Source organism: Crocodylus siamensis, chromosome 9 (genome assembly GCF_052110815.1).
Source record: "Crocodylus siamensis isolate JL-2025a chromosome 9, ASM5211081v1, whole genome shotgun sequence".
NCBI classification, from domain to species: domain Eukaryota; kingdom Metazoa; phylum Chordata; order Crocodylia; family Crocodylidae; genus Crocodylus; species Crocodylus siamensis.
In genome coordinates, this window is record NC_143403.1 from 22,532,117 (window position 1) to 22,556,498 (window position 24,382).

General features: G+C 41.2%; 1 protein-coding gene across 1 annotated transcript in view; it reads right to left on the reverse strand.

Moving 5' to 3' along the window:
- Positions 1-24,382, reverse strand: part of ITFG1 (integrin alpha FG-GAP repeat containing 1) — a 203,735-nt gene that overhangs the window by 2,959 nt on the left and 176,394 nt on the right. Inside the window, exons 15-17 of the mRNA XM_090062025.1 lie at positions 13,149-13,273; positions 12,096-12,178; positions 3,010-3,127 (exon numbers count right to left, since the gene is read on the reverse strand). Of these exons, the coding sequence (XP_089918151.1) occupies positions 3,010-3,127; positions 12,096-12,178; positions 13,149-13,273 (326 nt within the window). The remainder of the gene's footprint in view (positions 1-3,009; positions 3,128-12,095; positions 12,179-13,148; positions 13,274-24,382) is intronic.

A 24,382-nucleotide genomic window follows, 5' to 3' on the forward strand; every position in this document is an offset into this window, starting at 1 on the left:
TCGACCTACCAGAGTTTATGAGTCTTAAGATTTACACCTTCTATTGATTATTCCTCAGCATTCTTCAGTTAATCCCTCGCATGATGTGTCAAAGGTAAAAATATCCATAAGTGACACATTGGAACAGGTCATTGGTTTATGGATCCAGATTGCCCCCAAAATGTGACAGAGCAACACATTATCCCTGACTGCTAGATTTATTATTTAGATAACAAAGTTCGATGGCTGATGGCCATGCATAAGATCTATGGTGACGTCAGAGGCAGCTCTTTGTCTATATCAGTGGAGGCGTGAAGGGCTTATTTCAGCTAGTGTGTGAAATAAGGAACCGCAATGCTGTTTTTCCCCACAAGGGGATGTATGAATAACTGTATATAGACCCTCTGTTTTCACCACTCTGGGTGTGAGTATCTTGGATATCTATATATAGGAGAGAGAAAAATAGCAGCATCCAGGCAGAGCAATATATTGGCCAGGAGTCTGGTAGCAGCAACAGAACAGTCCAGTGACCTAAAGAAAGTTTAGGAATCAAAGTTTCTTGCATTTTAACCCCAGCCTTGCCATTGATATAATGTATGGCTTTGTTCAAGGCATTCTTTGTGTCCTCTTCTGAGAAACTGGGATAGTAAATACTGACCTACAGTATCTCAAAGTATTCTGAGGTTTAACTAATTCTGAGGCTTAACTTTTTACAGGGCTTCACAAATGTAAAATACTAGGTAACATCAGTAACTCTGTATTAACACATTATTGCTAGTTTAGAGAGATGTAAGATGTCTAAGATCAGAATTCGGTGCTAAAAATCTAAGTGATCCTGTCTCACTTGCATTTACTTAAGCTAAGACCATATGTACTGGGTGCCCATCACTTAAATGAAATGCACTATACAACCCTGAAAAATTACTGGGGGGTGGAGGGTGGGGGGGGGAGGACAGAGGGGGATGATGACTATTTTATCCAAATTGAGTCAATATCCTCCAAAAGATATATTATTTGAAGAACACGCAACATTTGTAATCACCAACGCAATCCATTCCTATGGAAGGGGAAGAAGATGGTCACTGCAGCATACCTGTAAAGGCAGTGAATATGGAAGCACAGATAGGAAAAGACACCGCAATGCGTGGATTCAGCAGCAGCTGAGAAGCTACTAGTGCAGTGGTTCGTAACTCCTTTAGACCCGAGGGCCCCCTTGGAAAATGCCTACTCTTAGTTTTCACTCTTTTTTTGACAACAGAAAAATACTAGAGCAATTCAACTACTGCAAAAAACTCAGAAAGGCTACAACAGCGTGGTATGTTTTCAACACTGTGGAGTCCTATATTTGCAAACTCTGAGTTTTTATACATTAGGTCTGTGCAAAGCGGCTAGTGTTCACTTCGGATTCAGCTGATTTGGGATTCAAATCACTGTCCTGAATTGATTCGGCTGAACCTGATTCGGAGATTTGGCTGCAGCTAAATTGGCCCCATCCCCCGCCCACTCTCGGTGGCTGCCCTGCCAAATCTCTCAGCTCCTGGCTCTTTGAAAAAAAGAGCTCCCACTCACCGGCTGCTGCCATGCTGCGGGGCGATCCCCGTTACCCCACACTGCATGGCTCTGCCATGAGCTGTAATTTGTGTGTTGGAGCAGGCTCTCTGCTCATGTATAGGCATGCTAAGGATTTAGCTTGTGAATCATGTTTGTACACTTAGCAGTGCTAACATTGTGTGGCATCCTGCGGCACCCTTGAAAGGATCTCAAGGCACCCAAGGGTGCCATGGCATCCTGGTTATAAATCACTATAGTAATGTATGTAAGGAATACTTGAACATTTTGCATTTCTGCAATCAAACTTTTAAATTGCTTCCCCCAACCTACCAATATTATCCCTACTTTTCCAGGTTTATGTCCTATCTGTGCTTCCATATTTACTGCCTTTACAGGTATGCTGCAGTTAGAAAACAATGGAGACAAAGCTGGGAGTTAGTCACAGCATAGTTTCTTTGTCATTTGCGCTGTACTGTCTGAGCACAACGGGGCAGGATATAAGAGTGGAATTCTTTATTTCCTTGCTCTGTCAATTGCAGTCCCAACCACATCGCTCCTTGCATATGGGCTCTGTGTTAACATTTTGTAAAAGTCAATGACATCACTGTGAAATAATTTTCCAGTATGAAATACATGCACAACTTGGCTGGATGTTTAATCGGGCCTGTTTGTTTCACAAACACAAATACAGGCCTACATACCAAGTCAAAAATGCAGTCACGTTATTTGGCCGGTATGATTATGGCTCGGCGAGGTAGCAGCATTTATTGGCTATCCTGCCAGCTGGATATTATTGTGAACTGAGACTTGTTAAGAAAAGTGGGAATGCTTTTCTTTTGTGACATGAAAGAACCCTCTCAAAATGCTTCTTCAAATCAATGAATGTATATACAGTCCACATGCAATTCAGACATGTGGAGCAAAGCAGCCAGCATCCCATGGAAGAGTCCCACATATTAATAGCCATACAACTAGTAAGGGTATAGAACAAAAACAAATGCTTTTCTTCTTTCTGAACCACCATCAGAGTAGAAGCAAAGTAAGTTGAATTTACATTTATTTTCAAAAACAGCCTCTACTTGCAACTCTGATCAGTTGATGAGAGTACAAGATGTTGAAAGTAATCATCTTACAAACTGAAAGTCTCCCAGTTAGTTATGAATAATGGCATATGCCAAAATACCAAATTTGTGTACATTATTTCTTATTTTCCCTTTAAATGTTTTAGAGATCAAACCTACATAACCAGATGCTTGTTTTTTAAGCTTTCAATAAAACCTAAAATTACCCTACTTTTGTGTGTATTAATAAAGCCTGATACCTGTCAGAAGTGTGAAAATTACTGAGATTATTTAATTTTAAAGTACATTTTCAAACTGAAAGCCATTATTCAAAACAATACGAGAGCATATCTTAACACAATACAAAATTTATAGTGTGAAAATATACAGAAACTCATTTCCATTTAATTAAGCTTACCTTCTCTTGCCAGTGCAATATGCCAATTATTGCCAGGATGAAAACACAAACTCCGATTAGGGCTATAGCTGTTAACAGCACAATGTTACTTGGGGTCAGGTACAGCTTGGCACTCCAGCTACACAGAAGAGAAGCCAAAAAAACATTAGTATTCTTCATTAGGACCCAGACTACAGCTTCAAAAGAGATTACGTTCATTTACAAAAATGAAAAGGTAATGCAAAATCTGCTAATAAGGTGATCTATGATTTTCTGTGCAAGATCGGGGCTTACCTTAAAGACAGGAGCTTAATGGTGTTTACTTACAAAATACAGTGTTAAATATAATTGTTACCATGTTTAAATTTAGTTTCTGTTGAACTATCCAGGAGCCTTGGTATATCCTTAGGGATTGGCTTTCTTCCTCATTAAGAGTTTTATGCTCGCTTTTGCAGTAGAGCATTGAAAAGAACAAAATAAAAGTAAAACGCGCAGCAGAAGCCTCAAAAACTGCCTGGGGTTGGGGTGAAAGGATGAGCACCAGCTAGCAAAATCCACATGACATGCTGACTCTTTTATCAAAGAATCCCACGTGCCAGAAGACAGCACTCCAGGCAGGTTGTGGGGGAGCAGTCATTGTGTATTTCTGCCAGTCACTGCATATTTACGTTTTGCTGAAATTAATGTTGCATTAAGTTACTCCTAAAGCCTGTACCAGGCTCAGAGGGAAAAACTGTAGGCATGGTAAGGACAGTCAATGGTGGCTGTATTTCTAGGGAAAAGAGGGAGTTTGGGTAGTCCAGGAGAGGGGCCAGCATACCCCTAGCATGTGGATCTCATAAGGGAGGGATTTCTGGCCTCCCAAGTTTCTTTGGCTGCCCCACATGATGAACCTTGCAGAGCTTCCTGGGCCTTCTTGATTTTATTTTGGGAAGGACTAACTGTGACCTTAGCTCAGGTTGCAACATGGCAACATTTGGATTTCCCAGAATAGCTACAACTTCACTATTTGTGACAAGGATCTTTAAACTCATGCTGAGCGGCTACATCCAGAGAAAAAGCAATGGAGACTTCATCTTCATTAAAAAGCTCTGCCAGCATATCCGTATCAGTTCATGGTGTGGAAAGTTCATACGCTGTAGCCAGCAGAGCTCCGTTGGCCAACTTCTCTGGTGTTGGTGCAGCTCTGTTGACAAAAACCTTCATCTTGCAAAGCTTCTGTTGTTTGAACTGGAGTAATTCTGATGGCAAAAAAACTGCTGGCAGAGCCATATATAAGTTAAAGTACTACGGTGGTCAAGCCTGTATCCACAGTTAAAGCAGTTTCAGTCCTAATGTTGGGTTTTTCCACCTTTTTGTTGGGCTTGGATTGTACAGAAAGCCAGTACAGATGATCACAAGTATCATGCTGGCCTTCGTCTCTGAATTGTGTGGTCAAAACTTAAATTATTTTTCAAAGACAAGTTTCTTAGCTCTACTTCAAACTCTAGTAGTAATTTCCCCCCCCGTATTTGTACTACTATTATTTACTTCTCATTACATGTATTTAAAGATTCTGTTACAGAACAGTTTTATTTTCATTTTATTACTTGATTTTTGCTTATATTAATTGTGTATGTCTTGATTTAAATTTTACCTCACTTGCTCAAAGTCATCCAGTGAATCATTGCTGAAATGGGATGGAGTGCGACTCTCAGACCCCTTGCTCTAGTTTCTAGACACGCTGCTATTCTATAAGCAACATTGTTGTTTTTCTTTTCTTAGGGACAGAATATGTTTAATTTTAAATTTAGTAAAGTTCAGACAGAAAGTAAATACTGAGTTTCTAGAATTATAATCAAGATTTATTAACCAATGAGGTCAGTCTCTGCAGTCAATAAATCTTGAACCATACTGAAAACTGAAATCAATGGGTATTTTATTAGGGTTGTGTGAAGCTTCAGTCGCTGATTTGATTTGGAGGAAATTCAGCCCAATTCGGCGGCCAAATCTTCGAATGTGAATTGAATCAGGAGACCCATTAATCTTTCTGAATCAGAAGACTCCAATTCAGAGAGATCCAGAGAGATTTGATGATTTGGCCACAGACACAGCCTTATATGTTTTTTCTATGCACCTCAAGGTACCAGGCGGGGCTCGTGAACGCTGAGATGGTGGGGCAGATGGAGTGTCCCACGGGAGCACGGGGGGTCCTGCGTGTGCTTGCTGGCAGACCTGGAACTGAACCAGAAGTACTTCTGGTCCACTTCTGGGTCCGCCATGGAGTGTGCAAGGGAACCCCTGCCCCCCAGCTCAGCAACTGGGTGCCTCCTGGGTTTGGGAGGGTGTCATGGAGTGGGGCCTGCGAGTGGCCGTGGCCTCGCTAGCGCCCCCTGCCGTGTCAATTATGGTGATCCAGCACCCTCTTCTCGCCCACCATGTCTTTGTTCTTATAAGTTCAGTAAGGGAGGCTGCCTACTCTTACCTTGACACTGTGCTGGTATTACCTCCGTTCCAAGTAGGGTGTTCCAACACCCCCAGCCTTATGGGCAATGCATGCCTCCTACCTCCCCTTTAGCACGCCCCATGCCTCACAGCTGTTCCTGGACGTTTATTCTGTCCTGGCCCTCCGGCGCCCTCTCTGGCGCCCCTTGGACTCGTCCTGCCCTGGTGCCCCTCTCTGGCACCCCTGGGTCACCCACCTGGCGCCCGTCTCCAATCTTCCCAAGGCTATCACGCCACCTGGGCCATCCTCCTAACCCTTTACTGGTCCCTCTAAAGTCCGTTAATGGTGGATACCGGATTAGGCTCAGGCGGCCAGAGCCTTACCTGGCCTTTCTGACCCTACTGGGTTCTTGCCAACGTTATGAGTCCACTTAGGCTCAGGCGGCCTGAGCCTTACCTCGCCTACCTGACCCCTTGGGGTCCTGTCAATCCTTGATGTGAGCTTAGGCTCAGGTGACCGAAGCCTTACCTGGCCTTTTAGGCCCCTTGGGGTCCCCAATACTGAGGAACCCCTCTAGGGTCCTTTTTAGTCTCCCCGTTACTGGGTTTCTAATAATCAGAAAATGTCCCACCTATTCCTGGGGCCTCTCTTGATACCCGCGCCCGCTCCTGGGGCACCTCTCAACACACACTTCTGGCCCTGGGGGCTTCCCTCGGTGCACCCACACTCTCCTAGGGTTCTTCCTAGTGTACTTGCCCGCTCCCAGAGCTTCTCACCCCCTCTAGGGCCTTTGCCGTGCCTCTCGCGCCCGTTGTCTCCCCCTCTAGGGCCTATGCTGCACCTCTCGCGCCCGTTGCCCCCTCTGGGGCCTATGCTGCCCTCACGGGCTGGGGTCTGCAACCTCGCACACCGCGCCTCTCCAGCACAAACAGCTGTGCCCCACAGGCACCCCTCGCTGTGCCCCACTGGGCACCGGGAACCCCCAAGCCACTGGGGAGCCCCTGTGAGGCCTCCTCACACTCCTACAGCCTCACCTGATCCTCCGGTGTAACGATAACTGAATCGGCTATAACTCAAACACCAGAAGCCTACCAGCTTACAACACAATCATAAGCCCCGAGCTTATAAACCCAGCTCCGCTCAATACTGGCTCTCTCCCATACCTCTATCTGGGTTCTTTCCCTCCCCTTGCATCATTGCAGCCGGTCAGACTGCCACCATTGACTCTGCTGCTCAGCTCTCCCGCAGAGCTCCTGCTCCTGTGGCTGCCAGAGGGGAACTGCTGCTAGGCTCCAGCCTGGGCTGTTTATAAAGGGCCCGGCCCTGCCCCCTTCCGGTCACCTGACCGGCTTGTTACCACAGCAACCCGCAGCTGTGCTGCCCTGCTGATTGACAGCTCTCCTTCTCCTCTGAGACACAGGGCACCTCAGTGCCCCGTGACAGAGGGCCACTGGGGGTTCCCCTGTGGTTGAACGAGCCGGAAGAAGATCTGGGGGCTGCCCCCCGTGCACTTGGCGGCAGACCCGGAAGTGGACTGGAAGTACTTCCGGTCCACTTCTGGGTCCGCTGCCAAGCACGCGGGGTACCTCCTTGCGCTCCCGTGGGAAGCTCCATCTGCCACACCATCTCAGCATTCACAAGCCGTGCCTGGTACCTCAAGGTACATAGAAAAGACATATAGAGCTGTCTATGGCTGAATCACTGATTCTCCGAATCAGAAATGAATCTTCAGATTCAGATTTGGCTGAACTGAATCGGGACAGTGATCCAAATCAGAGAATCGAATCACTGTCCCCTGAATCAGGCCAAACCTGAATCCGAATCAAATACTGTCAGCTTCGCACACCCCTACATTTTATTACATACATAAATTTGGAGAAAATATTTTTCTGAAACACAGACAAATAAGTGTCTGGGAGGTTCTTTGTAGCAAGAAGCAGGATAACAGAATCCATAAAAATATTAACAGCAGTGAATGTGCATAGAAAAAAAAATACTGTAATTTGAACACTACCTTTGCACTGTTTGCAAACTACACTTGTATTACTTTGTCAATGAAATTCTATTTGTAACAAAATTCCTAATATGCTTATTATTTTAGTACCCATTTCAATTTTTGGAGTAGCATGAATGTATTTGTAACATGGTGACTAAATGCTTTTCCATGGATGTGTGTAAATTTAAATCTTTAAATAATCCAGTGGCTTTCCATAGGTTAATGCATCTTTAAGCCACATGGGACTCCTATAATTATCCATCTTCTGCATAACATAGAATTTGAGTCAGAAATTCCTGTATTGAGGCCCCAATTTATTTGCACAGGAACATAAACCTTTAGAAAGGTATGTAGCATTGATTTGAAGACTAAGCAATGAATTAATTATTCCAATGGTTAATTATGCTGGCTGTTAAAACATGCATCTTATTATTTCTAGTCTAATTTGTCTAATTTCAGCTTCCAACCACTGGATCTTATTTTATTATGCTTTTGTCTACCCATTCAGGATCTTTGTACTATTTTAAATCTCCTCCCTATATACATACCTGTAGGCTGATCAAGTTGCCTCATAGCCTTCTATCGGGTAAATTAAATAGAAGGAGTTTCACTAGTTTTTAAAGATGGGCTGGTTTTTCTAGAAGGTGTGCTCTAGCTCACTAAGTTCTGGGCCCGCTGCACGAATCACTGGGCACATCTACGAGATCTAACTTTTGAATCTAACTAGACACTCTGGATGCATATTTGATGAAACCAAAACATATACTTTTGCTGTGCCTGTACTTGTTACTTGGTCAATAACAGCTTTGGCAGGTTGGTTTTCATTTACAGGAAACTGCGTTTTATGTAAATGCTATTTTCTAATATACAATGAAAAACTAATACCCTACGGTTTATATTGTTTTCCAAGATTTTGGTTAACAAAAAAATAGTGTGTAGAACACCAGGTGGGCCCAACTCTGCCCCTAAGATCAAAAGTAGATGTTCAGATTCAGAGTTGAACTTGTGTCCCAGGCCCACCTTGAATTTTGAATGCTTAGGACTAGAGATTTTGACTCAATAGTAGGAATAGTTCAGGCCAAGTTTCCACTGCAGAGTACAGCTGATGCACCCTATCTAAGACATGCATCCTCTTATCTGTAGCTTAAAAATTTCAACCGTGAATATATGCAAACAAACAAACTAGAAATGCAAGTCCTTTGTCTTCCTGAGCTTGTGTATGGTGACTGCGTAGAGTTTTGCAGGGTGTAGATTTAATTTTGAAGTGTCAGTATTATTATATATATTTTACTGATCGTTGTAGCTCAAACATGAGTCTCCTCCAGAAAACCTCTTTCCTCATCAACCCTCTTGGATTCAATCCTTCTTTTTTCAATCTATTATGATCAGCTTGGACATTTTGGCCTGAAGAGTTTATTTCTTAACATTTTGATTTTAAGGACAAGAAACTGAGGTTTTATTATAGAGAAGGAATATGGGAGGATCTACCAATGATCAAAATTGGGAGGAGAAGCATGTGTTTAATTCTACATGCAACTGCAGGACAGCTGGATGTTTCTGCTAAATGAATCAGCACTGAAATAATCAACAATGCTGACCTGTAAATCTTCATTAGTATTCTAAGTTAAAACCCTGCTGAGATGAATGGAGCAGTTCATGTGACTATTTGTTACTGTTTGCTTGGTATTCTTTCCATCTGTCTGCCTGCAGACTTAAGAGAGCAGGGCCACCCTGTCCTGATAATTTGTGTATTTGAGGAGAACGCATTCCTTAGGCAAGATCTTTCTTTTTGATTATGAATTACTGGAGGAGAAAATCAATTCTGTCAATAGAAGAACAGCAATGCCTGTTTACCTTTAGAAAAGACCATTCATAGAGGAAAGGATTCCTTACATTTTGAGAGTGTAGAAGTCCTGCTTGTGATTTAAGTGCTCGATAAAGTACTTATGACGGTTTAAAAAATCATATATTTGTACCCTCTTTTTTGCTTAAGTACTGAGTAGAAAGAGGAGCTAAGAGGTTCAGGGCCTTTCCCCCATCCCTTTGCTTAGGAATAATCAAGAAAGTTGAATCTTGTCATCTTCCTGTTTTCTTCTGGTGACTGTTTAGGATGGTCTTGAGCATGAACAATATGCACACATATTTTTTAACTGCCAGGAGGGATGGTTTGGGTAACAAACAATTTTGTCCTCCAAAATATTAGTCATTGAAAGGAATGGCTACTTAACAGAACTACGCTGAAGTGATCATGTAGCCATGATGGTCCAGGAAATGAGAAGAAGCAAGAATTTTTGTGAGTGATATTTTTACTGGGGCAACTGCTTGGCTGGGATAGACTTAGAAAAGCTTTTACCTATCATAGTACTTAAAATGTTTTTTATGAGAAACAAATTTTAAACAGTTTTACTTAAGGACTTTTCCTTTGACTAATGGACCTTTCCTATAACAGAAGGTATAGGACTTTCTTCAATAATTTTGATTGGACTGTAGCATCTCTGTCAGTAAAAACACCCAATATTGATTTAAAAATTACCAATGATGGGAAATCCACCACAATTCTGGTAAATTGTCGCAACGGTAGGTTACTTTTGTTACTGAGATTTTTTTTTTTTAAGTGTGAAGTTCTAGCCAGTGGGGACCAGTTTCTCAGCAGTGGTCTCATGATCACCAAAGAGACAGCATGGATAAGTCCCACACACCTGGTTCTGCTCTGCACAGTCTACCTGCTGAAAAAACACTGTAATTTGTTTTTGTGTGTACCCAGAGATATGCTCAGGATCTCAGTTTCAAGGATGCTCTTTAGAATGGTACTGGGTGATTTATTTGGCTGCTATTAATCTTAGGGCTGATAATTAGAACCCAGCATATTTTACAGAAAAGGTCTTGGTACTTCACATCTCATGTCTTCTACGGTAAAGTTTTAATGCTGACTTTGTGACATCAGAATCATTTCTATGTTATAAAAGCAACTATGACTTTACCCCAAGACAAAGCACAGGGAAATGCTAGAGGTTTGACTAGTAAACTTTGATTTGACATATATATTCAAGAGTAGCAAGAAGACATTTTTTCTATGTTCCTGAGTCCATTTTTTTGTATAAATGCTTTTAGCTCAAATTGATTTCAGTGTTAAAATCCTCCTGCAAGCAACAGTTTCATCTCTTCCTCCAAGAAAATGTAGAGATTCATAGATAGCAACATACACCATGTTCTGAACAGAAACTTTTGAATCTAAGTAGATGCACTGGATGCATATTTGATGAAACCAAAACACGCACTTTTGCTGTGGCTGTACTTGTTACTTGGTCAATAACAACTTTGGCAGGTAGGTTTTCCTTTACAGGACTATATTCAATAATGTGTTTTGAATGTTCTTTGGCATTATATAAAAGTCTTTAGTTTAACAAAAAATACAAATGACTGATGTGAAGTCCATTATGCACTATAAATTTGACCTTTTTTTTCCCATCGCAGAAGCAAATGAAGATACATGCTTATTTACAAGAATCACTCTAACGGATGTGTGTACACCTTTACATGTTCCCTGGAACTAGAAGGAGCCTCTGAGGCCATCAACTTCAGTCTTTCACACTGCAAGCAACAGTTTGTCCAAAAGTGTCTATAAGAACATCTAATCTAGTCCTCTTGCACCTCAGAGCCTCACAGCATCCAATAACACACTCTACAATGGACCACTAGTAAAGGGTAGGGGAAGATGAGGGTACTGCTAACACTTTGCTACTAAGACAGGAAATCAGTCAAGTTAAAATATGCTCAGATAATCGCAGACATTGCAGAGAACGGGTAAAATATCCAAAGGTCCTGGTCTGGAGAAAAATTTCTTCCTAAACCCAAATCTAGTGATCAGTTTGCTCCTGCCTGTGTGGGCAAGACATACCAAGTTTCTAAGGACTAGTGTACCTCACCCAAACTTCCATATCTAATTTAGGTCAATGTCCAAATCCTTCAGCACGGGGCTGTCCAAGTGGTGGCCTGGACTGTGAAGGGTTAAGTGGTAGCCCTTGGACTCCTGCTTAGCTGCCACTGTTGTTCTGGATGCAATTATTCTCCCCCAGGGGGAAATAATTACCTCTTGTATCCTATATATAATCCTCCTGATAGAATACTCAAATATAAGACTTACCAGGTTTTATAACAGCATCATGTTGCTGACTTGAACAGTTCATGATCCATTATCACTCCCAGCACCTTTTTTGGCTACCTGCATTGCCAGTTATCTCCAGTTTTATATTTATTTTTAAATGCAGTACTTTACATTTGTCTATATTGAGTTTCATTAATCGAATTTAGATTGTTTCTCCCATTTATCAAGACCTCTTTGCCTTCCAAAGTGCTAAGGTTCCTCCTGTCTTGCTGTTGCCTGCAGCTTTTATGAACATATACTCTTATTTCATCCTCCAAATCATTAATGAAAATACTGACAAGAACTGGGACCAGGGCAGCATATCACTTAAAAATAACCACCTGTTTTTATTATGGATGACTGTAGTCTTTGACTGTGGTTTTGCAGCCTTCTGGGCACCCACTTTAGAGTGACTTCATCTAAAACACATTTCCTTAATTTGCTTATGAAAATGTGGAGGATAACAAAGTGATACACAATTAAAAATCTGTTTCCACATTATAATTTTGTAATATACAGTATAGTCCAATTAATAACATTACCTTTGAGGAGCATGGTGAGGGTATGGAATGACTATAAGTTGGGAGTTTGGGATGATAGCTGTCCATTCCTGTTTCCGTATGGACTGCAAGAAGACATAAAAGTTAGGTTTACCTCTTAAAACCTAAGAGGTGTTATTTTGTGAAGTATTTAGACATTTCCTGATTAAATTTACACAAGAAAGAACAGAAAGTTCAAGTGGTTTTCATGAGTCAGGGATGGATGTGGATAATTATTTTACATTTAGATTAATTTTTAGCTTGGATTCTGAAGTAATTTGTAAGCCAAATAACAACTACTGATCACTGCATCCGCCACGGACATAGATAGCCATCACTAAAGTAAAATATGGCTTCTATTTAAGTGCACATTGGCACTGCAGTTTCTGGTAGGAAGGGAAGAACTGATTCTGTAGGGGAATTTTATGTAGTCAGAATGTAATTATCCAGATCATAATTCAACCAGAATACTAACTCTTAAAATAGGATATGGGATCTTGACCAATCATACATGGTCAGGACCTGGGTTTCACACTTCCATCCAAAGGCAGGTCCATTCAGCAGAATACCTTTTACCATGCTGATAACGAACTCATTGTTAATGAAGAAAGTGATTCAAGAAGCAACGGAGTCATTTTCTTGCTGCATTTGTGATTCTTGTATGTTTCCTATCCAAGTACTTAACACATCCAGACCATGCTTGCTAAATTAATCTGGTGTGATCACAGCATAAATTGGTGAGACTCTTGGTCAAATATAAGAATCTATAACTTAAGCACTATACTCCTATGTTAACAGCTCACAAGAACTATGCCTGTGCTCCTTTTGAGTGCAACTTTTGTCCTATTGTTGACAAAGAGGTTAAAATATTGATAGGGCAGGCTGGAGAAAACAGACACACATACCGTTGTCTTCAAGCAAACTTTTCAGAACTCAAAATGGCTTCATCGTTTTGGCTTCTGAAAAAGTAGGCTTAGGAATAGCAACCTACAGAATTTATCAGGTTAGAAAAACACTGGAAAATAATAATTTATGCAAGGTAGATCTTAACCTTACCTTTTCTCCTAAAGGACGAGGAATGCCAACATACAAGTGATCGAGGAAATTGGCACTACGTCCCAAGCCAAGCACGCTGTAAGGCAGCTGGAGAGCAAAATGTGCTGACTGGCTAAGTTGTCCAGCTAGAATTTAATTAAAAAAATATAATTAATATATTGCTTAAGACTTTTTGGGCAACAACACAACTCACATAATAAATAATCTATTCTTAACTGAATTCTCATTCTACAGTTCCATGATTTATGGGCATTTCATTTAGATAATTACTACAGAATGATTCAGATGACTTGGAAATATAAAGACATTTCTTTGACCTCCATTTTCCATGTGGTACTAGAACTTCTGCAATTTGTTTGAAGTAGTTTAGACGAAGAAATGAAAGCAGTATTATACAGATCCACAATGTGATTATTTACTGTAACTCAAAAGCAGCTGACACTGGGAACATCTGAAGTAGCTTGTGGACCAAATATATACTGTGGACCAAATTTTGTCCTAACTTAAACCTGTACAACTACAATGGGGTTATATCAGTTGCAAGCCAGATCAAACTGAGCATTACAATAGCTGAGGTCACCTGCAAAAAGCAGGAAATAGATGCGCATATTTTCTACCTAGCTACATGTTCACTGACACCATAACATCTTGTAAAATTATTTATTGCATTTTGGCAACATGCCTTGAAATCTTTATTTTCCATTGACACTTCTACTGCAAATACTATCTACAATCAAGCATGCATTGTTTGTTCACTTCGGAAAACTCTCTGAGTAAGAGACTTGTTTGTTTGCTATTGCTATAATAGGAAGCATAAAATATTAAATGCCTGGTACATTCAGTTTGTTGTTAAGATAACAGAAATACTCTCATTCTGAAACCATCTGAACCACTGCTCTGGCTCTCAGCTTCTCCTCTGCCAAGTATGTATGCCCTGTATGGGAGAGATCTGTACACACTAAGCACCATGACTCCATTCTGAACGACAGCTACCAGTAGGCTTCAGGAATCACAGGATGTCTGAAGCCTACTAGCCTAAACAGTATGTACCTGCTGGCTGCATCGCTCTTATTGACATCAGAAGAGCAGTGGCCAGTAGGATAGGATGATCGAGACAAACTGAAGATGCAAGACAGCAGCTGTACAACCATCCTGCAGCATACAAACAGCTGAAGTCATACAAGAGCTTCCTCACCAGCACCCAACCTCTTGATGCCATGCCCAATGAGACACGAGTATAGATGTGGAACAAAAGGCTGAAGTAAATGTATGATGGCAAAAAATGGCCATTCTAGTGGCTGAGTCTTTGCCATCAGGGGCTGATGAATAATGGCAAAGGTGGCGATGTCTCAATAAACTAAATGCTGGAGTTGAATGCTCCAAAGAACTAATGAAGTAGGGTTATACCAACCACCTGCGACTGTGGCACAGAGCCTCAGACTATGCAACAACTGCTGCAATGCCTGCTGCTTGAAGGCACCTGTTCAGTGAAAGATCTCACAAAGTACAATAAATGAGGACAAACATGTGTAATAAAATGGTCAAATGTGGTGTAGAGATATGAGAGAGAGAGATCTCATATAATGAGATAATTCTGATGATAATTCTGGAACAGGAGGCCTATGAAAGTAAAGTTTTCAAAGTAGGCAGTAGAATTTATCTTCACCAGCCATTGATTTTATAAGAATATGAGTGTAACATTCTTGCATTGCTTTGGTACACTTCAGCAGGTTATGCTCTAAATCAAGGATCTCAAATTAAGCAATAAGACAATGACAGTCTGTGAATTATGGTGCAATAATTCACACCTGGTATGCCAAAGGCTGAATTGTGTCCATGCAACTAGACATGATTTATTGCAACATAATTCAATCCCTGCAGTATTTGGATATATTCTTACATATATTCCTACACCAAGGGAGAAACTTATTGGTGGGAGGACCAAAAAGAATTAACTTCAAGATATACTTATAGGTTTTCTATTTTCATTTAATGATTCTTAAACTCTATTGGCATGAGTCAGAATGCCTGAGGCCATCGAGAGCTTTGAATTTTTCTTCAGTTTGTTTCAAGTATAACAGCCTGTTACTTTAACCTTTTCTATATCAGAGATGTCACTCTCTGCTTAGCACTGCATCCATTGTTAATAATCATTGTCTGCAAAAGGTCATTTTTGCTGTAAAAATTACTAGCTTAACAATGGATGCAGTGCTAAGTAAAGGGTATTGGTCAATGACATTTTTACATGGTGAAAACCTAGCCTACAAAACTCCCATCTTTGCATGTACTGCATGCCCCTGATACTGTGCACGATAAGCCAGGGGTCCAATGTTACTAGTAAAGTTAAGAAGGGTTCTCTTCAAAGAGCTTCCTGGAGCACTGCAGCATACAGTCTGGACAAGGCCAAATGATGTGTAGCCAAGACAAAGTGCTTTACATTTACATAAGAGAAGAATCAACACAGTGATTTTGTTTCTCACTCTCCAATACCTATAGAAAACCTTTTGCATTTACACCTTGTGTTTAGTGGAAACCAGACCCTTAGAGGGACTCTGGAGAAGAGCGGCCACTTCCTTATAGAGAGCCAAAATGCTACTTTTACTGGACACAGTCACTTCTAGGCTTCTAGCGGTCTGAAGCAGGGAGGTGGAATCTATCAATAGCTTGGTTCCCTGGTGAGCTCAATTGCCAAAGGGGGAAGATGCAGAGTCATGCAAGTAAACTCTGATTTTCCCACAGAACTTTGGTCTGTTTATTTTGACAGGACATCATGGTTTTCTTTGCAAGCCTGGTGATCTCTTTCCACTAAGGAAAAATACTTTGAAAAACTGATGGCGCAAGCTATGTTAAAATTGAACTTTCCCTCCCTCACCCTCGACATGTAACATAGGGCCCAGTAACTACCAGCCTGAGACTTTTGGACCTCCTCCCCTTGTAAATTCCATCTTACACTATACAAAGAAAAGCCTGATTAAAACAAATGACCTTGGCCCAACTTTAAAATAGAGTAATAGAAAATTAGGGCTCGAAGGGACCTCTGGAAGTCATCTAGTCCAACCCCCTGCTCAACGTAGGTCTATCCCCAATTAGATCATCCCAGCCAAGCCTTTGTCTAGCCTGGTCCCAAAAACCTCCAACAGTGGAGATTCCACCACCTCTCTGGGTAACCCATTCCAGTGCTTTACTACCCTCCTAGTGAGAAAGTTTTTTCCTAATATCTAACCTAAACACCTCTTGCTGTAACTTGAGACCATTGCTCCTTGCTCTGTCATCTTCCACCACTGGGAACAGTCTGGCTCCATCCTCTTTGGAACCCCCCTTCAGGTAGTTGAGGGCTGCTGTTAAATCCCCTCTCAGTCTTCTCTTCTCCAGACTATATAAGCCCAGTTCCCTCAGTTTCTCCTCAGAAGACATGTGCCCCAGCCCACTAACCATTTTTGTGGCCCTCTACTGGACTCCTTCCAATTTGTCTACATCTTTTCTGTAGTGGAGGGCCCAAAACTGGACAGAGTACTCCAGTTGTGGTCTCACCAGTGGCAAATAGAGGGGAATAATCACTGCCCTAGATCTGCTGGCAATGCTTCTACTCAGGCAGTTCAGTATGCCATTAGCCTTCTTTGCTACAAGCTCACATTGTTGGTTCATGTTCAACTTGGTGTCCACTGTAACCCCCAAATTCTTTTCTGCAGAGCTGGTGCTTAGCCAGTCAGCCCCCAGCCTATACCGGTGCAGGACTTTGTACTTGCTTCTGCTGAACCTTATGAGATTTCTTTTGGTCCAATCCTGCAATTTGTTGAGGTCTCCCTAAATCCTAGCCCTACTCCTCAGCTTATCTACTACTCCCTGCCAGCTGGGTGTGATCTGCAAACTTGTGTAGGGTGCACTCCATCCCATCTTTCAGGTCATTCATGAAGACACTGAATAAAACAGGTCTTAAGACTGACTCCTGGGGACTCCACTTGATACCAGCTGCTAATTAGACATCAAGCCATTGATTATATTACCCTTTGAGCCCAATGATCCAGCCAGTTTTCTATCCACCTTACAGTTCATTCATCCAATGTGTACTTCCTTAGCTTGCTTGCAAAAATGTTGTGGGAGACCGTCTCAAAAGCCTTGCTAAAGTCAAGATATATCACATCCACTGCTTTCTCTGCATGCACAGTGCCAGTCATCTTGTCATAGAAGGCAATCAGGTTAGTCAGGCATGACTTGTCCCTGGTGAATCCATGCTGACTGTTCCTAATCACCTCCTCTAAGTGCTTAGAAATGGATTCCTTGAGGACCTGCTCCATGATTTTTCCAGGGACTGATGTACTCATAATAGGTGCTAGGTACTCCTAGTAATAGGAGTAGGACATTCTTCAAGTCCACATTTATCATTTCATATTACAGAGGTGGCCAACCTGCAGCATGCATGCCCCATGATTGGCATAGGAACGGTCTGTGTGGCACATGGCAGCAACTGATAGGGCAAGAAGCAGAACAGGAGATTAGGAAGAATGAGGAAGCAGAAGCAGAGGAGACTGGGGAGAGAGCAGAAAGCAGAACAGTAGGTTGAACAGAAGAGGGATCAGAGTTGCACTTGGAGGGGGTCAGGACTAATTTGTGGCACACCTGCTAAAAAAGTTGGCTCCTGCTGTTATCCTACATGAGTTACATGTGAAATAATGGAATAGTTTAAAAATGGCATCTATTTAATGCAAGTGCATTACTGTATTTTAGATGGGAACTCCCATTTTTGTTAGGGGTGAGAGGTTCCAGGCAGAAATTACAATTAACCTAACTGTAATAAGGATGGGTATTTGAGTTATAACCTAATATTCAAATACATCACAACACTAGCTAGGAACAATATTAAACTGCTTGACTGTAGGTAAGTCAAACCCATATCAATATCTTTTGTAAAGGAACAAATTAATCATTTTCTTTTCTCCTTGTCCTGTGTTAATTCTAGCTACTAGAATTTTGTTACAAGGATTTAATTTGCCTTACCTTCTCAAATACAACTGCAAAATTACTAGCTTCCCCTCCAATTAATCTTTTGGCATAGGAAACATCCTCATTCAGTAGTAATGATCCCAGTGATCTAGTTAATATTTATCAAACTAGAAAAGGACAATGCAAAGCAGGAAGGATAAACTGCACTGAATTTGAAGATACTATCATTGGAATATATTATAGCTGTAGTCAAAAATATCTGATTGGACTGAAGATGTAAAAATAGAAAGAAATGGAGCCAAAAATAAATTGAAAGACCATCCTAGTTCTCTCTGATTCAGAGAATAGCCGCTCACTATTTAAGAATGGGCACTTTAAAAAAAAAAAAATACACCAGTGAATATCTCAGCATTTTCAGCATCTATATGGCTCTTTCTCTCTCCTTTTAATTAATCAAACAATCTGGCCACCAACCAAGGAAAAAACAACAACTGGTATGTATTCGACAACAGTGTTTTTATAACTGCACTAAACAGTTGATCTAATCTTATAGTTGAGATTTTTAAGGGGATTAAGAATATATTTTATAATATTTCAGTATTTATAATTCTGTCTAATGGCCATAGTTCAGCCTAACATTTTTTGTGGTTTTCAAGCTCCACTTAATCCTACCATCACTGGGTTTTTTTTGCTAGCAAGTGACAAATTTGTTAGTACCAAGGCAAACCAAGGAACACAAGAGAAATTGGATGCGTGTGTCGAGGAAAGGTTATACGCTGAAAACAAAAAGGAATATGGTATGAAGCCTAAAATGTCAAATGTCTGTATCCCAACACGCGAGTGGCGATTGGTCTGGAGGCTGGTCTGCTGAAGTAGACACTGCCTTGAATTTTAGTGTTTGGGTTGATAGGAAATATAATCTTCAGTCTATGTTACTGAATTTGGTTTGCCTGAGATATTAAAAAAACTATTTTTGTACCAGACCTTTTTATTTAGACATATGAGTAGTCTACTCTTTATTCTAATAATTTTAGAGCTGCTTCTCTATACAAAGTGCATCTTAAAATTAATGTGACTTGAATAATTTTAAATGAGGTACCAAGAAGCAATGTAATGCAGTGTCTCACAGATATACTTATTAAGCCAAAGTAGTTAGCTCTGGTTTGTACGGTATTTCTATATTTGTGAAATGACACCTTTAAGATTATTTTTACTAAAATAGTTTGCTGAAAAGGAAGCAATGAACATGTGAAAACTGAAATATTTAACTGGGATTTCTGCATGTAATCATCTACTACCAATTTAGAAATGTTAAGTAAATGATTAGATTAACCGTGTACAACATTTTATATATAAACCCCAGAAGCAAATATTATTAAGAAAATATTCCATCTTCTGGTTTTTGCCAGAAGAGAAAAAATAGAACATTTTTCGAAGTTCCGCCTATCATGGAAACATCATATTCATTTAAAAAGGAAAAAAACTAAAATTCACAACAATCCTCATACTGGAAATAATCATGGTAAGTACAGAAAATAAGGAAGTATTCATTTAAAAACAACAGCAAGTCTTTAGTAAGGCACTGGCAAAAAGATTTCCTACTCATAGCTCAGTTCTGACACTTTTTACCTCAAATTCTTTTTATAATTTATGCTGAATAGTCCTTTATGATTATACAATTGCGTCACAAGCCCACTAAAACCATCCCAATTTACTTTTCTGATTGGTGAACTTTCTTGCCAACCTCGCTGTTTGTGTCCATAAAGCACTTGGAAGATTCTGAATAAAATTTAATATTATTCAAATTTCCAAGCAGAAGAGATTTGGAATAATGTGATCAAGCAGGATCTTTGTAAGAGGTATCGCCAGAATAAATGGAAAAAATCCTCAATTACTTCCACTTGAGAGCCTGACTCAATCTGGAAATTGTACCATCTTAACTTGAATTAATATAATTTGTGTGCGACCTAAAGCCCTACCTTATACAGTTCTGCATGCAGGCCAGTTTAAAGGAACTTTACATGAAAAACTGTATGGATTCATGATGTTTCCACACTATTGCATATGCTGCTAATCAATTTTTCCTTTCTTTTCATTATCTCCTTTCTCATTTACTCTCTAGCTCACCTGCCTGCTTCCCTGTTTCTATTGTCTTCTCCCTCTGCTCGTGACTCTTCTTTATTCACTATTTATGTATCCACCTGCTCTTTCCTTCAATTCTCTCTCATCTGTTCACCTCTCCTTTTCACTCTTTCTCTGTTCTTCCCTGTGGTCAGTCCTGAGACTTACCCTTCCTCCTTTTGGTTAAAGGATGAATGGTGCCAGGTTGTAATGAAATTTCTCCAGTGCCAGTGCTGCATATGAAAACTGTGAAAGCTTGGACAGTGTCTCTTGCACAAAAAGCCAAGACAATGGCTGAGGCAAGACTGGAGTATGGTTACAAGCCTGCCACAAAGAAAATCAAACTCTGCTGGTGGCTTGCAACCCATTAATAACAGTCCTCAACCTTCCACCACACCTGAACCTAAAAAAAAGGTGATGGTTAAAAGTAATGGCAGAGACCTAATACACTCATTACATAAATGTAACAAGACTCAGAGAACAAGGTAGAAAGCCAACTGGCCTGGGGAGAAACCTATAGACTACACCTACATGTCAGTTGAGCTAAGTGTCACTAAAGAAACCAAAAGAACTAAAATATCCACTTGAAAGCAAAGCCTGGAAGAGGCAAGAAAAGCCAGGGTGTATTGAAAACATGACGGTAAATTATCCTGGTTAAAACATTTCCCCTTTGATTTAGACCTATTTCCCAAAGCAAACATCCAATATCTGTCTAAAGTTTTATGCTAACCTACCTCTCACCTATTCTCTGATCCTCACTGCCTCACATTTGCATTTATTAATTAAGGCATATTTGTCAAAATAGTCAGTCAATTTCTAAATGTTTATTATGCTAAACCAGTGCATTCTTCTGAAACTCACGCCTGTTGTATCCAATGGTAACTGATCTTCACTATCTCCATAAGCCATTTGATGCAGCTATTTATTAGGCTTCATTGTTAAAATAACTTCTGAACAATAGTATTCTGTGACCAACTTCCTAAAGGTATCTCATTCAATCAATACCCATCCTATTTGATTCCAAATTGTTGAAAAGTTCGCAAACTTCACAAACACACAAACAGCATACAGTTGTAATATGTTAATTCTGGTCTTGCCTGCTTTGTTTGAATTCTGATTAACCAACTATCAAGAAGGAGTGCTTTGAAGCTATACAATTAAAACAGTATAAGAAGCAAGACAGAACTGCCAGCAACGTGTATGTGGAGTCCAGGGAAGATCAAGAAGCCATCCTGCACTACTCAGCCACAAGTGAAGGATCCACACTGTGAGGCTGTACAAGAACTGCTTCCTGCCTGCATTGGGTAAAGTTCTCTTTGCAGCTAAGTTAATACAAGGACTAATAGCAGGGGTGCACTGACAGAGATCTTGGGGGCCAATACAGATGGCCGATATTTAAGGAGGCATATTGGCCGATACCAATCTGATTTCTGATACAGCTACATGCAGCAGGGAAGTCTGTTGTGGTGGAAGGAGCATGCAGGGAGGGGGAACCAATGCCCCCTGTAGTGAGGGAGGGAGGGGGCAGGGGTAGGCACTGCCCAGCCAGGGTGGGGCGGGGTGTGGGATGGAGCTGCACCCCATGGTGGGGGGGCAGATCCTGCCACTGTGTGCACTCCGAAAGTGTATGGGAGGGGGCATCTACCCTTGGATCTGCATGGGGTGTGGTGGGTGGGCTGCAGCTGCAGGCTGGAGCCAGGGCTGCGCTTGGCTCTTCTTGGTGGCAGCTGGGCTCAGGGCGGGCGGCAACAGTACTGGGAATGGGGCTACAGTGAAATTTGGGGTAGCTGCAGCCTCCTCTGTAGCCCCCACTCCCAGCATCACCACCACGTGCCCTGAGCCCAGCCCCTGCTCAGAAGAGCCCAGTGCAGCCCTGGTTCCAGGCTGCAGCTGCAGCCCACCCGCCCCACCCCACCTCGTGCAGATCCGGGGGCACACGTTCCCCCCGTGCCCTCCTGGGGTGCGTGCAGAGGCAGGAGCTGGCCCCTCCTCCCCTCCGATGAGCCGAGCCTATATTGGACCGATGTATCAGTGCACCTTTAGCTAATAGCTCATTTTATATTAAGAAAGAGTCTTTTTTCTGTCATTTAGTTTTGCAACTTGTTGGTAGTTATTAAAGCAAGCCTTTCTGCTATTCATCAACTGAGTGTCGTGTCAATTCATAAAGCACTAGGTTAAAAATTTGGTTTCAAAGTGCAACACCAGTATAGCTTTGAAATGGGGGTGGCCCAGAGAAACTTAAATCTAAAAGTGCAACGAGGTGCTAGAATATTTTGGAATGACAGAAAAATACAGGGGAAAACATTCTTTTACTAAAAACACTTGAATGATCAAACTCCCCTCTCCCCCAAAACAAAAACGAACCACAAATAAAACAAACCAAAACCCAATATCCACACCCTCAAGTCGGCGTGTATAAAATAGACATGTAAAAATACATGTTGGTGTAGGATCTTTTTTGCTAGAAGAACTAAGACATCATGAATAGCTCAGTGAATGCGTTTGGCCAGCTGGCATGCAGCTGTGGTCAGTGCTGTTTCTAAGGTTCAGTTAACTGGTGCACAAACTGCTTGGGGTTAAGTCATTTCAACCCCCATCAAGCAGTTTAAAATTATGAGTGCCATATATCAATCTATGCTAAACATGCTTCCATATAGTTGAAAGCTGGAGATTTGGGAATGACACTCAAGCTCTGGAATCAAAGTTTCTCATTCTCTTCTTGTTCTTGGCTAGGAAGCATTAGCTAAGGATCCTGAGATACTTCCACCTCTGAGGGAAAGGACATTCTAATTGAAAGCATAAAATTAATGTTTCAAGTCTTGGCTTAGTCACAGATTTCTTTTGTGAGCCTAGGCAAGCTGTTTTTTTCACTCTTAGTTCCCTATCTAAAACAAGAATGATACCTTAAAAAAGCATGTAGGAAGAACAGATATTTTAGATCACAGAATCATAGTAAGTTGGGGTTGGAAGGGACTGCAGCAGGTCATGTAGTCCAACCCCCTGCTCAAAGCAAGACCATCCTCAGAGTTAGATCATTTAGCTATAGTTTTGCCAAGCTGGGCCTTAAAAACCTCCAAGGATGGAGATTTCTCTAGCTCTCCAGATGCTTCATCATCCTCCTAGTGAGAAAGTTTTTCCTAATATCCAACCTAAACTTCCCTTGGTGTAACTTGAGACCGTTGCTCCTTGTTCTGTCATCTGCCACCACTGAGAACAGTCTAGCTCAGGGGTGGGCAAAATGTGGCCCGTAGGTCAGATGTGGCCCATCAGGCCATTCTACCCCACCTGTGGGGCGCTCAAAATTTTAAAAAATTAATATTTATCTCCCCTGGCTGCATGTCATGTGGCCCTCAATGGCTTGCCAAAACTCAGTAAGCGGCCCTCTGCCCGAAATAACTGCCCACCCCTGGTCTAGCTCCATCCCCTTCGGATCACCGCTTCGGGTAGTTAAAGGCTGCTCTTAAATCCCCCCATAGTTTTCTCTTCTGCAGGCTAAATAAACCCAGTTCCTTCAGCCTCTCCTCAGAAGCCATGTGCCAAACCCACTAACCATTTTTGTTGCCCTCTGCTGGACTCTCTCCAATTTGCCTACACCCCTTCTGTAGCTGGGGGGGGTGTCCAAAAATGTGTGGCACTCAGATACCCTGGTAATGAAGCAGTATTTAAATATATGATAGATTGGTAATTTGGTTTAATTCAGAAAAAAATCCAATACAGGTTAAGACCCCACATGGGTTTGTACTCTTTCAACTGATCATTCTATAAGATTTTATAATATTTTGTTATATCCTTTTTAGTTTCGTTTCTTTTAAAATCTATAGGATTTTTTTCAATCAAAAGGAATAGGAAATATTATAATACAGGGATATTTAACATCAAAGGAAATTGTTAGAGAGGATGTGAATGAGATTTAGGATAATGAGGAGACAAACTGAGCAGGCCCTCCCGTTTTATCCTGTTCTATCGCAGAAAAATGAAATTCATGTCAGCTAAATTAAAGAAATAAAAGGAAATGCCTCATGCAGGGTGCAATCAAGCCTTCAAGGAATTGGAGAACAAAATGCAGTAGATGGATTTTTTTAAAAGAACTGGATCATTTCTTCACATTTGTCCCCACGCATGCTAAGATAAGAATAATCAAAACTACACTTCAGGGTGCAGATCGATCATCT